We start from the raw sequence: 15,090 nt of genomic DNA, 5'->3' as shown, positions 1-15,090 counted from the left end.
TTCACCCAGAAAAAATATTAACCACTACCTTCCTGATAGGAGTGCCCGTGATATTTAGATAAGAAATTTATATGAAGGACTTAGCGTAGTGCTGCATGTACACTGAGCACACAGATGGTGTTAGTAATGGTTATTACGGCAAAGGGCATAGATCTGGGGCAATGCAGGGAAAATGACGACTTCTGAGGACACTGTTATGAAAGAAGTGCTCGGGACGACCCTTCCTTCCCTTGGATGGAAGTCAGGGTTCCAGGAAGAGTCAAATAACTGCTGCTTACCAGTTGCTTCAATAGCTCTTCAACACTAAGAAGTGGATTATGGACATGGAAATAATACTGTTACAAAATTACCTCATTTTTTTTTAAAGATCTTAGTTACCTGATAAAGAATATTTGGAAGGTAAACTTTAGCTTTTTGGACCTTGTGTATATTACATCTGACTAGAGGAACATAATTTGCATCTGGAATGCTAGCTGCAAGAGAGTCATAAACGCGCTGCAGAATTATTTTCTAGCCTCTCCCGAACAAGACGGTGAATATGAAGGTGGGAAAGTAGAAAGGAAGGAATCTGCTCCCAGGGGGGAACTAGAATCTCATTACACAGAATGACAAATCAATACAAAGCTGACGGTGATGAAGGCCTTGGCTTCACATGGGAGATGGAGGTGAAGAGTTCCTATAGCTGAATCTGAGACTTTCATTCCCCTACCCTTCTGCTGCGCTGGGAGACTACCAAGCATCTGTTGTAAGTGGCTATCTTGCTAGCCAAACTTTTAAAGAGAACTAAGGGGCTAGCTCAGCCTAGATAAGTCTTGGCTTTGTAAGTACGAACACCTGAGTTCAGGTCCCATAAACCCATGTGAAAATGGTAGTAGACATGTGTAGCCTCAGCACTGGGGAGGAGGAGGGAAACAAGGAAGATCCCTTGGGCTTGCAGGCCAGGCCATCTAATATAGCTTAATTGTTAAGTTCCAGGGCAACAAGAGACCCTATCTAAAAAGAGGTATATAATGTTCATGAGGATGGAAGCCCAGGTTGTTCTCCATCGTTCACATTAATGTGAACTTACAAATGAACTTGAACACACACACAAATAAACAGACTCCCTTTGACACACATGCATTAACAAACTGCATTAAAGCCAGCCAAGAAAGCCCCAGATCTCTGGGGAGTGGAGTAGACTGGGCAGTGTATAATCCACATTCCATGGCACCATTCAGGCAGGTGAGAGCTATGTAGAATGTACAATAGGTACTGATTATTAATTGTACAGCTAGAGGCTCGGATAGACCCAGCTTTTCTTTATACAACAGCCCAGTACTTGCTAAGATCCTGATTTAAGGCTCCTCCCCCGGAGCACCTGCCAATCTCCTCTACCCTGGTGCTGATATCTGGTACTAGCTGAACAATATTTGGGGAACGTGATGGAAATGCAAAGAGCCATGAAGCTGTGGATTTTAGTCATGGCCCATTCAGGTCCGAGTTAGGAAGCTCTCCTCTGTGTGTGGGTGGTATAGCCAATTCAGGGAAGGATGCGGCATGGTAGCTGAGAAAGAAGCATCTAGAAGCTAACAAACCACACTGGTTCTCCTAATTATTAGCTGTGAGTTTCTGAACTATTCTGAATTTGTTTCCTCATCTGCAAATAATATATATTTTTAGGTATGGATAATACACATAGAGTTGTGATACCTAAGTTTATACTTTTGTATCTTCATATAATTCTATTTTAAAAGTGTGCCCAAAGAAGAAATTATTGTAATAAGCATTAAACCCGAATAGAACAAAGGGTAAGTCTTAACTTGGAAATGGTTTTAATTCCATAAGTTTAAGCTCATATACATGAGTGTAGAATTTTTTATAGGCATAGTGTCATGATTTAACTGTGACTGGCATACTTCGTCTCTGAGACCAAAGCATTAGAAAGCAAGGCTGTGGTGAAGCTCTTCATTAAAACCGAAACCACGCAGTGGAAACAAAGGGGTTTTTGTCTGTGTAAAATGCTGGTTGTTGAGGAAAAGCCAATTAGGAAGGGATGAGAAAGTAAAAAAAAAAAAAAAATTCCTCTGTGGAGCTCCTGCAAGGGACCTCCTGGTCCTTTCAAGGACTTGAGGGGCTGACAGGCTTAGTTGTGCATTACGGCACGATCACTAACGAGGCTGACATCTATTAGGCAAACTTCGGTTATGGATTTGGTGGCATGAGGTAACTAACTGAGCAGAGATGGAAGAGGAGGAGAAAGAGAGAGGATGGGAGTCGGTCGATAAATGAGCTGTGGGTGAGAAACAGGGCAAGAAGGATGCGGGCTGCAGGGCTGACCACAGCAGGAGAGGGCAGCCCATGAGCCCTTGCCTGTGTTAGTGGATGCCCACGGGCCTGCCTGCTAGGGGAAAGGTCTGCCTAAGAAGTGGACACAGGTGGGGGGGTCACAAAATGCTGCTCTTAAGGCTCTCAGCGCAGGTGTCTCCACTCCCGTGCAAAGGGAACTCATGCCTACATTGCAGGTGGCCATGATTGTGAGCGGTGGTGGTGCTTGGGTGGGGAGGAGGCTGAGCCGGAACATGGGGAGCTTCTCTTCTTCACAGTATTGTTAAGGGCTTAGTTTCAGGAAGAGAGACAAAGGGTGAGGTTTAGATGTGACAATCTCTTGTCTTCTGATGTATCATAAAACAAAAGAACTTTGAACTTGCTGGTTTAACCCCGTCAGAAGGTTGCTGTGGTGTCTTAAGTTTTTTTCTCCTTAAGCAAAATAGGCAATTTAGAAAAAGAGTAGATGGAATTCGCTTCCTTTACAAGAGCCTGCGAGGAGACAGGCAGCCAAGTTGTAATCAGTTCCCCCACATCGACGGCAAAAACCTTGGTGAGGGGACTCAGCAGGCCAAGGAAAACAATGGCGGAGACGTGAGTCACACCTATTATGAACCATGCCAACCAGAGTCTCCCTATCCTTCATTTATCATCAAATGGCCAAAACCAGAAGGTTTCATGATGTGGGGAATATATGTTCATGATGGTCAGGGTTCTCTAGAGGAATAGAACTTACAGAATGAATCTCTCTCTCTCTCTCTCTCTCTCTCTCTCTCTCTCACACACACACACACAGAGAGAGAGAGAAAGAGAGAGGGAGGGAGGGAGGGAGAGAGAGAGAGAGAGAGAGAGAGAGAGAGAGAGAGAGAGAGAGAGAGAGAGAGAGGATCCATTAGAATGATTTGCAGGCTGTGGTCCAGCTAACCCAACAATGAAAGGTCCAAGAATCCAGAACTTATTCAATCTATGAAAAAGGCTGTCTCAGGTGGTCTTCAGAATCCAGAGGAAGTAGGCTCTAATGCCAGAGAAGGAACAGACTTTGAAGCAAGAGCGAGAACAAGTAGGCACAAAGAGAAAGACCTGCCTTCTCCCATGTCTTTTATATAGGCTGCCAACAGAAAGTGTGGCCCAGATTAAAGATGGATCTTCCCACCTCAAAGAGCCAGGTTAAAAAGCTTCCCACTTCAAATGATTTAATTGAGAAAAAATCCCTCGCATGTGTGCTCAGCATTTGGGTTTTAGTTAGTTCTAGAGACAGGCAGGCTGACAACAGACTAGCTGTCACAGTGGGAATATAGGCTGAAACAGCCACTTTGACCACCTGAAAGTTTCTTACCTAATTTGGCGTGCTCTGACATTCCAGCAGGTCCTTCCATAGCATCAGCCTAAAGCCAAAAACAGAAAAAGAAAGTGTGTGTAGTACTTTTGCTGGTCAGTAATGCTACAATTGCCTATAAGGTGGTATAGACTGGTCTATAACTCTTCCAGTGGAAAAGGAGAGACCATGTTCACAGCTGGAGGACAGGTGAGAGAATAAGACCTGGTGTCTGGAAGCTCTCTGAAATCCTGTGTTCCTTACAAATTCCTTTGCTTAAGGTGTCAATCAGTACCAGTCAGAAACATTTGATTGTCTTTTGAACTTGGTTTCCCGGAAAAGCAATTCACTTGAGGTTTAACACATCTCCTGTGGTTGGCGTAGACCTGCCACCCGGTTATTGCTTGGTCCTGCCATTTGATTGAACTTCTCCGAATTTAATTTCCTTCTCTATTAAATAAGATTAACAAAGGGACTCCACAGACACGCAAGCAGTGACATCTTTTGAAGAAGTCATCTCTTCTGCTGGCGACTTCTCTTTCTCCATCCCCGCTCTGCCTTCATTGACAGTGTGTTTCTGCACTGTGTGCGGATGTGTACGTAGCCACATAAAATGGGGCTTGTCAAAAGCTATCATTAAGACATCCCCTCCAGTTAAAACCAGCAAGCACCCCAGCTTCTCAGCATGCGCACGATTAGCCACGTGTGATAATTACAACCCAAATGATAATACTTAACAGCAGCACTGTATTAACCTCGTTAGGCATGACAATAGCAGAGTAGAGGAAAGAAAAACAGAAAAGCAAACCTATGCTGCCTGTTGCTGGCTGTGGAGATGTGAAAGCTAAGGGCACAGTATAGAAACAGAGTGCACAGGGAAAAGGCTTCAGTGAAAACGGGTATGCATGGAGCCTAGGCCTTCTTTTAGAACCATTTTAACAGTGTTTTAGCAGCCACTGTGTGCTTATAAGAATGATCAGTTCTTATGAAGACTGAGATATGGTGCTAACTTACCAAGTGCCTATGTGATTCTTCTAGAAAAGCTCAGTTGTCATAATAAAGTCAGAAGTTATTGAAAGTGGCCTGGAGGTGTATTAAGTCGATAGAATGTATGCCTAGCATGCACAGAGCCATGAGTTCAGTCCTCAGGGCAGCCTCAGTCAGGAATAGTGGTGCATACACTTGGTAGAGGATGACCGGTCATCGTCTGTCACATGGCAAGTTCAAGCCAGCCAGAGAGACACAAGCTTAGTCAAATGAAAAAAAAAATCTTAAAGGTAGTGGGGAAAGGCAGCATTGTGTGTCAATTCTATCTGAATAAAGACATTTAAAGCCATGGTTACTGATAGAGGAATGAGGGTAAACTGACTGAGGAGATGTACTTCTGAACCACCGAACTAATACTGAAGTCTGACAAGGTAAACGACATGTCACCTCGTAGACTTTATCTTGAATGCGGAACAGGATTAATCTCTGAAAGAATCCAGAGTGCTGTATTTCAGGGAGAAAGAGGAGTTAGAGCGAAGTAACGGGTGCAAGAAGGAGTAATGAAGAAAGGAGCTGACAAATACATAAAGGGTGTGAGTCCACATGGGTTGTGTCAGACAAAACAGGAGCAGTAGTAAACACGGCCAGTGTTGGGAATCAAACAGCAGAGCGAAAGTCAGATCCGAGGCAGATGTAACATGACGGATGGGAAAGAGAGTTGGCAATCAAAGGATTCTAAGATCTTCATTTGCTTAAGAGATGATCACATATGGTCGAATCCTTTTTGACAAAGATGTTTAGCGCACTTAGCAGTATATGTATATATATTAATGGGGCTGGGGAAACTGAATGCATTCAAAAGTATGAAGTTGAATCTATACCTAACATCATAAACAAAAGTCAACTTGGAAAGGATCAAAGACATCAGCATAAGGCCGAAAATGTGAATTCTTTGAGGGAAACAGTGAAATCATCACACTGTTGGACTTGGCAATGATTTCTTGTACTTGACACTAAAGGCACAGGCAGCAAAATAAACACAGACAAATGGGAATCAGAAAGCAACAGCAGGGACTGGCAATATGGCGTCGTGGGTAAACTCTTGCTGTGCAGATATGGGGGCCTGAGTTTGGATCCTCAAATCCATGAGGATTGAGACGTGGAAGCATAGGAACAGTAACCCCACTATTCCTATGATGAGGCAGAGGTGGCATCAAGAGCATCTCCAGAAGCTCATGTGCCAGATGGCCTGGTGACACCTGTTTCAGACAAGGTAGAAGGTGGGGACTCCTCTCTGACCTCCATGTATGTAGAATGGCACACATGCACACATATACATATCTACACATTCACCCACATGTTCACACAGAGATTAAAGAATAGATGACAGTAGAATAATGAAGCAACAAAAATAATAATCATTATCTATAAAAAAATCATGCAGAGAATATACAGATAATTCCTAAAACTCAATAGCAAAAAGTATGATTTTGAAATGGGTAAAAGACTTAAGTACTCATCTTTCCAAAGAAGATATACCAGTGGCCATCAGTAGTATTAAAATGTGTTCAACATTACTGTTCACCAGGGAAGTGCAATATAGACAATACATTAAAACAGAACATGTTCAGCCTTATACAGGAAAGGGAATCCAAACATGTTCCACTCGACTTAAACCTTGCAGACATCACACTAGGTAAATAAGGCACAGAGAGAACTTACTGCATGATTTTGTTCACATGGGCTATTTAGAGGAGTGACAGTTGTGTAGACAGGCAGTAGGGCTGCATTGCCAGAGTGGAGAGGAGAGGGAGGGAGGAGAATCAGTTCTGAATGTGCTTAGAATTTCAGGCTTCAGGGGTGGAGATGGCTTAATGACACTGTTATTCATTCCCCGAGAGAAATGGCTAAGCCAGTAGATTTTATTTTAATATTTATTGTAATATTTAATTGTAATATTGATTGAATATTCATTGTAAATAACTAGTGGGCTTCATAATGACACTTTCATGTAAATTTATCATTTACTTTGAGCCCTACAACTTTCTGCCACTCCCTCTTCTTACTAGACCTTTTTGTTTCTACTTTCATGACATATTTATATAGATTTTTTTTTGCTCTGGGAATAGAAAAATCTGAGATTTATAAATTAAATATAATCACTGTATTTGTCTTTCTGAGTCTGGCTTGTTTTGCTTAACAGGATGACTCCTAGTTATGTGCATTTTACTGCAAACAGACCATCATTCTTTATAGTTGTCTTATGATTTACATACGCTGCTTTTTCTTTAGGTAGGGCCTTGGGCACGGTGCAGGAGTAAACATGGTACGCCAGTGTTTCTGTGGTTTACTGACTCCAACCCTTCAGTTATATGCCTGGGTCTACGTTTAGTACTCTAAGCAACCCCCACACTTATTCCCATAATGGCTGCACCAGTTTACATCCCCAGCAGCAGTCTGTAGGGGTTTTCCTTTCCCCAGTCTCTCCAGCCTCTATTATTTGTTCTCTTGATGACAGCCAGTCTGAATGAGATGACATGGAGTCTCAGTGTAGTTTTAATTTCCATTTTCCTGATGGCTAACAATGTTGAACATTTTTAATGTGCTTGCTGGCCGTTTCCCCTTCATCTTTTGAGAACTGCCTGCTCATTTCATTAGCCCATTTATAGAGTGGGTTGTTTGGTTTCCCACTGTTTCACTGAATTCTTTGTATATTTTAGCTGCTTCTGTCAGATGTGTAAAGATTTTCTTGTATTCTGAAGGCCGCCTCTTCCTTTGATTGTTACCGTTGCTGTGCAGAAGCTGTGCGATTTCGTGTACTCTCACTTGTCAGTTCTTGACGTTCTTCCCTGGGCTAGTAAAGTCCTTTCTGGAAGTCTTTGCCTGCACCTAGATCATGCCGTGTTTCCCCAAGCACCTCCAGTTTCAGGCCTTACGTTAAGGTCTTTGATCCATTCTGAATTGATTTTTGTGCAAAGCGAGAGACAGGGATCTAGCTTCATTGTTCTGCATATGGAGAGCTCTGGTTTCTCCATTACAATTTGTTGATAAAGCCTGTGTTTTCTACAATATGTGTTTTTGCCATCTTTGTGAAAAATCGGGCGGCTGTAGCTGCATGGGTTTCTATCAGGGTTTCCACTCTACTCCATTGATCTGCCTGCCACGCTGTTGTTGGAATTACAATTCCTAAGGCATAGCAATATCAGGAATGGTGAGGATTATTCTTTTTTTTCCTCAGAATTACTTTTTTTTAAAACTTTCTAAGTACTGGAAAAATATATTACAAAGGTATCAGAGGGTATTATAAAACCAGATTAATAGGCCACATAAGATTGACTGTTTAAACTGATGCAATGTTCAAAGAAAAATAATTAGAAAGAAGATATTATTAAGAGACTAAGGTATGTGGATCAGGGACTATATGGGAACTTTCTTGGCCTTCTGCAAAATTTTGTTTATAAACCTAAAATAATCTATAGTAACAAACTTTAGAGATGATCCCTGAAAGCATGGTCTGTTTATTCTTTGTGTCTTTCACATCATACAACTCGATCCCATTGATTTCCCTGTCCCTTCATATCCACCCTCTGCCCTTGCAACCTCCCCACAAAATAAATTTAAGAGGAGAAAAAAAAGGAAAAAAAATCAATCTTATCATGGAAGCTGTAGGGTGACACAAGAGTCACACAGTAAACCCTATTTTCCATACATCTTTACTTACAAGTGTTCTTTGCAAAGAGTCATTGATTTGACTCGAGGCCTCTAGTTTCTGCTACACTACCCATGCTGGGCTCTCAGTGGGGCTTCTCTTGGGCATCCTGCTGCCCTGTGTTGTGGAGATCCTGTGGCTTTGGGTCTACTTGACTGGCTCCTTCACATGCTCTAGCAGATCATAGATGGTGTGGAGGTTGGGATGGGCCAACACTGGTTCTGGACCTGGGTAGTTGCAGTCTTGGTCAGCCCGCTAACTGTCTCTTGTCCTCACCTGGAGGGGAAGAGGCTGTATGGGGATTGCACTTGAGTGGAAACGGTTGACTGTAGAGGTGACGGAAGATGACAGAGCTGTTCATAGGCTGTCGCTCAGAGCTCAGCCCCATGGGCCAGCCAGTTCAAACTGTCTGGAAGGCCACAGCTTTAATTACCTAATGCCTTTCACCTGGCAACCTTTCACAGACCTCTGTTTCGCACAAACTTTAAAAATCTATCTTTTACTGTTTGGAGATGTAAAACAATCAGATTTCTAAATACTGAAAGGTCTAAATTTTTATGTTATTTCCTCAAATATGGTTGAGTTCTACATGAGTTGGTTCTTTTCCAAGGCTATCTTTTCTCTCTTATCACCTAAATTAAGCCAATCACACCAAAATACATACTTCTCAATTCTGGAGTTTGCAGAATCTCTATCCCGAGAGAAACATGCCCATCGGGTGTGTGTTTTCCCTTCTCAGTTGTACCCTCTTGGGGGTGTGGATTGCCACTCTCCTTTTTTTCCTGCCCTTTGATTCATTCTTCATGAATTGGCTGTGACTTCTAAGTCAGCTCTCACACTTGCTTTTCATGAAGGCGCTATTCCTGTGGAGATTGCCAGTTACTGTGTCCGTCAGATTTTTGTCTCGAAAGCAGAGAATGATCTAGGTACATCATGTGAGAGGATGCTTATTATCAAGCTCAGTCACTGCAAAGCTGGAGGATAGCTGCCGGGAAAGCTGTTTTTAGGATTCTGAAGCACAGACTTCACAGGACTGTCGTGTGTGTACACAGAGTGTTTCTTGGGAGTTTCATACACACTGGACGAGACTTTTCCCGCGTCAACAATTAATGCTTCCATTTTCTACTTTCTTCTGCTTTGCTGTCTCTTGTGGGTAGCATTCATGACTGGAGTCTAGTTGGGGTCTGACTGGCAAGAATTTACGGGAATTTAGTCTTAAGTCTTCATGTCTCCTTGGTACCAAGAGAGTCTTAGAAGGATGTACATCTACCAACATGGGGCCCAGAGGAAACTCTCTTAACCTGACAGTGACATTCCAGGTAGCTTAATAGCATAGGATACAGCAACAAAACAGGTAAAACTTTAAAGGAAGAAATGAAGCTAACATTATATATAGAAAATTTGATTCTTACATTAAAGCAAGAATATCTAACAATTTGTATGGATTGGAAGTAATACTTGTACCAAATTTGCTATATTCAAATACATCGGAAAAAGTTAAAAGATGAAGTTTAAGAATATTAGTATTATAATGCAAATACATCATCTGAGATCCCAAAGAACAACTTTAATTGAGAGCAAGTGGGAAAATTATAGAAAACATTTTGGGAGAAAAATAAACAGCAGAAGAAAACTAAATTGATAAGTTGATGGATACACCATGTTCATCGATGAAGATACTGCATATGTTGTAACAACAGACTTTCCTACATCAGTCTATATACCCAGTACAATTCCAATACAAAACTTTTAAATGATATTTTAATCATGTATGTGTGTCTGGGGGGGGGGGTGGCAACTTGAGGGAATTTGTTCTCTTCTACTGTGTGAGTTTGGTGAATTGAAACCATATTGTCAGGCTTGGTAGCAAACACTTTCAGCCACTGAGCCATTCCATTGACCTCTAACCATGGCTTTGAACTTGACAGGATGATTCTAAAATTCATGACCAGGGGCCAATTAAAACAAGCTGAAACTTAAAGTAACTAAAAGTCATGCTTTAAAGATTACATAACGATTACCCTATATAAAACTTAAAGACACGTTTTTAAATATGACCCAGAGATTATCCAAAACTACAGACATAATTTAAGCTGATTATAATAAATTACCAAGCCTGAACCCTGGAGACCTACTGGACATTGTGATTTTTTTTTGCTAATTAATGTACTAAATATTGCTTCTCATATAAAAAAAAATAGATAGCTTCTTATCTCACACTAAAACATTAATTTTAGCCAGATTAAAGATCAAAGGAGAAAAATTAGGATTTGTGGAACAAAGCACAAGAAGACTATGAGGTTTGAGTAGGGTGTTCTGGTCGCAAAAATCAGTAAATAATAAAGCATTCCCTGGAAAGAAAGGCATGTATAAACTTCTCGATCAGTTTTACAATACTAAGAAAGGTGCTGCGAAAACAGCAAGAAGAGAAGCCACTGACAGGGAGAAAATATTGTCAGTAAATACAAGCGGCAAAGATTTTTCCCTCTAGAATCTCAGAGAACACAGACATCCATCTACATCAATACAAAGCAGATGGAATGCCGAAGTTTTTGTGTTCCTTGGTTGTTACAAACAAGCATCCCGTCTCTGAGAAAATGGATGAGCAAGTTGGGATTCATTGATACGCTGGAGCAGTATATGTGGAAATAAACTCATCTGTCTCACAAATAGAGAGAGAAAACTTAAAATTGAATGTTGAGTGAAAAAATATATTTATCTGGGTACTGGCTATGTTATATTCTAATTGTATTTGTGTCTCCCAAGCGTACAAGCCTTCTCTCAAAAGTATGTTCTTTTATAACACATATTCAGAGTGTTGTGTGTGGCATTGCAAGCCTAGGAGAGCACTTGACAAAGCTGATGTCCTCCACTGAGATGGTTTGTAATGGTGGTCTTTGGCAGGTTTTCATTTAAAGATGTTTGCTGTTCATTGACAATGTATGTCTATTGTATAGTAAAAATTTAATGTATTTTCATCATGAAACTGCTACATGGCTATCAAAATATGAAAATGTTTCAGGAAGATACACACTAGAGTGTTAAATATGTTAATATACAAAAGCACCAGTAAATATATTTTGGCTTTCTTTTGTTTACATGTGGTAAATGTCTAAAAGCATACATTGGAAGTGATGAGCTAACTTTAGAAGTTGAACATGCCAAACAGTGCTGCTCAATATGGCTTCTTTTGAGAGAGTTTGTCTATGTAGCCTCAAACCCACCATGTAAGCCCAGGTTGGCTTCAAACTCATAGCCCATCTACCTCGGCCTCTCAAGTGCTGGAATTACAGATGTGAGCCATTATACCCAACTTCTTATTTCTTAAAAGACAAAAAGAAAAAGAAAATATTTGTAGCAAAAGTGAAAAATGCTAGCCATCTCAAATCGGGACATGTGATATTAGTTTCTGTATTCTTATAAGTATATAAAAATGCTTGAGAAGTACTAGTCTGCTAAAAAGGAACAGAGAGTTAAATAGCCAAATTCCTTTCACTCGCCCTGATTCCCAGATATTTGAGTCACACAGAACTCTGCTCTGGAGGCTCATTCTGCAGTAGTTGGCAGACCATCCCTTGAAGGCTCACTCTGCAGTAGTTGGTATAGCATCTCTGGAGGCTCGCTCTTTAGTATTTGGAACAGCATCCCTGGAGGCTCACTCTACAGGAGTTGGTACAGCATTTCTGGAGGCTCACGCTGAAGTAGTTGGTAGAGCATCCCTTGAAAGCTCACAGTCCCTTGAAGACTCACTCTGCAGTAGTTATCACAACATTCCTGGAGGCTTGCTCTTCAGTAGTTGATGTAGCATCCCTGGTGGAGGCTTGCTCTGCAGTAGTTGGTAGACTGTCCCTTGAAAGCACACTGCAGTGGGTGCAGCATTGCCTGGAGGCTCACTCTGTAGTAGTTGGTAGAATATTGGGTTGTAAATGGGCAGGTGATTTGAGTGGGCTCTTTCTGTGACTTCTTTGGGGTAGACGATGCCTTCTGTGCTCCAAATGACATGCTTTTCTGCCTTGATAAATTGTGGTTATTAGCTCTTATAAATAAAATGTAAATATATTATCAGAGTCACTTCATTGATCATTTTTAGACTTTTGCCTACAATTCTGTTTCTAACTCAGTCACACACTTCTCTTTGAAAATTCAAAATATTAGGGTACAAGTGACATTTTCCTCTATGCCATGAGACAAATGACCTGATAAAGTCACTGATCTGTCAAGGGACTCTGACCCATTTAGCCTTTGATGATGCATCTGAGCTACTAAAGACACTATAAAGATTTCTGAATCTTTGTAAGATAAAGTTTTGTTCAATGTTGTTTTAGTTTCTGTGATCAACTTTCAAAGAAATAAAATAGTGCTCACTGGCGTCAGTCGTGGGACTCCGAAGACCCAGGTTGTGTCTCTGCTGGTTTCACCCAGGCAGGAGTTACTGGGCATGCTGAGTAAAGCTTCCCTCTTTGAATTGTATGTTGCCTTCCTCTGGTTCTGTGACTTTTGCGTTGTTTATGAAATGTTCATCTTTCCATGCCATGTACCTACACCCCAGAGTCAGTGGTGAGGTTAGCGGTAAGTGGCCTTTCTTATAATTAGAGATCTAGCTTGGGACAGGTGGAAGCTCAGGATGTTCTCTACAAAATGAGCAAGTCTTTGTTTGAAAGATTAACTCCATCCCCACTGCTCCAACTGGCAGTATTGCCTGAGCAGATCAACGCCTTGAGTGAGCTTTCCTACCGGGTCCCTGTTGCTGTTCAGCCGTGGAAGCGCAGGCTCATTCCCCATTGTGGGTTTGTTGACAGCTTTTCCGTGGAACAGTTTGAGGAGTGGAGAGCCCTGTTTCTGAGACAGAGAAGTGTTTTCACACCTGAAGTGTAATGTCACACCTTGTGTTTCTCAGCAGATAAGTGCATAAAATAACACATCAAACCAGAATAAGAAAAAAGATCAACGTACAAAGAAAACTGTGGGTTGTAATTTGCTTCCTACCTTACAGTGCTCTGAGAGGAAATTACAGAGATTTGGGTTTACACTTTCAAAGAGTTTGCCTGGTGACTTGATGGGAAAGCAAGCTGCACACACTAAGCTCTCTGCCCGCACTGAACAGAAAGTACAGAATGATGGACCTTAGGCAACATCCTAACATTTTGATGGGTTTTTTGAATAGTAGCATTTATGTAAATTAGAAGCAAAAGTTTTAGTTAAAAGTCCAAAAAATGATCAGTGAAATGATTTTGGATAACATGTATTTTCAAAAATAATTTTCTTTGTAACGATTCATTCAGGAATTTTAGCCAAAGTAGATTATGCTAGTAAAATTTGGATGCTTTCTTTGCCTTTTTGTAACTAAAAAGAAGGCCTTAGTCACTGCTTCATGGTATTCTAGTGTAGGTAGGGGGTTTTAAAATGGGAGGTCTTGCTTGGTTTCATTGTTTGAAAACATGAGCTTGAAAGAGAAAAAGGTCTGGCTTTCTGTCTAGTCATGGATGTTCATTATAAGATTATTTGTTGAAAACCCAGCCCCAGTTAGGAACTAAGCCTGGCATGGAGGTTCTGTGCTATGTAAGGCAAACCCTCTCTTTACCTCTGAGGAACTGGCAGTCTGTGGATGAGCAACCAGGTAGTGACCATGAGTGCTGTGTGGTAGGGTCAAGCTGGGTGCTGACGGAAGTGGAATCACACGGCTTTTAAAGAGAGTGTTGGTATCAGTTAAGGAAGGTGGGTAGTCACTCTATATCAGGGCACTGAGAGCCTGCCCAGGGGAGTTGAGGGGGTGAAGCTTGTGGGCTGGGGTTCCAGCATGAGATGGTTCAGAGAATGTGTGGACTATGAGGAGAACAAGAAGAAAAGATACTCTTCAGCCTAGACAGAAAACAATGATTTGACTCTGAAAGAAAATCCTACACGTGAAGGAAAAGAATGCATATTCATTTTGCTACATAAATGAAGCTCTGTCTGGATGACCACAGCCCATTGCACATATCCCTGCGTACCTCCAGACATACTCTGTGCAAACAGAGGTTCTAACGAACCTTATAATGGACCATACTGACTTATGTGAAACAATAGACATATCAGGCAATACTCCTCCTTAATAATCTCTGCACGACATGGTGGTCCAGACCTGAAGCTACCATGGTGAGGAACAATTTGCAGCCCATGTGAAGAGTACAGCTAAAGCCAGTGCAGGACAAAGCACGGACCTTGTCTCACCCCTCCTCTTGTTTGTTTTCACTGTAGATACATACGGAAAACTCTTCCTCCTCAACTGCGTGGGTCAAGAGATGTCCCGATGCAAGACATCCATTCGACGCGGCCAACCCAACCCTGTCTACAAAGAGACCTTTGTCTTCCAGGTGGCCCTCTTCCAGCTCTCTGATGTTACCTTGATGATTGCCGTTTACAGCAGGCGCACTATGAAGCGGAAAGAGATGATTGGCTGGCTCGCGCTGGGCCAGCACAGCAGTGGGGAAGAGGAGCAGGAGCACTGGGAGGAAATGAAGGAAAGCAAAGGCCAGCAGATATGCAGGTGGCATACACTGCTGGAATCCTAGGCTTACCAAGGGGCTTTTGTGCGGTGTATCAGCCTTGGTCATCTGACACCAAGTCAGAGCATTGTGTGTGTGTGTGGGGGGGGGGCTTTCAAATTGAGAATTTTCCTAATCTTGGGGCATTCTGTGGTTTAGAACATCACCAAGGGTTTGGTTTTCATTTCAATGTTGTAATGAAGGGAAAGCTACTTGCAGGGCCAAGTGCGCAGTTTGGGAAACAGTTA

At 41.8% G+C, this 15,090-nt stretch overlaps 1 protein-coding gene across 1 annotated transcript in view; it reads left to right on the top strand.

The window, feature by feature from the left end:
• Nucleotides 1–14,869, top strand: part of Syt16 (synaptotagmin 16) — an 88,567-nt gene extending 73,698 nt beyond the window's left edge. Inside the window, 1 exon segment of the mRNA XM_038337761.1 lies at nt 14,556–14,869. Coding sequence (XP_038193689.1) covers nt 14,556–14,869 — 314 coding nt within the window.
• The last annotated feature ends 221 nt before the right edge of the window (nt 14,870–15,090 follow it).

This window comes from Arvicola amphibius, chromosome 7 (genome assembly GCF_903992535.2).
Source record: "Arvicola amphibius chromosome 7, mArvAmp1.2, whole genome shotgun sequence".
Classification (NCBI taxonomy): Eukaryota; Metazoa; Chordata; class Mammalia; order Rodentia; family Cricetidae; genus Arvicola; species Arvicola amphibius.
Note: the sequence above shows the minus strand (reverse complement) of the source record. Positions and strands in the feature narration are given on the sequence as shown.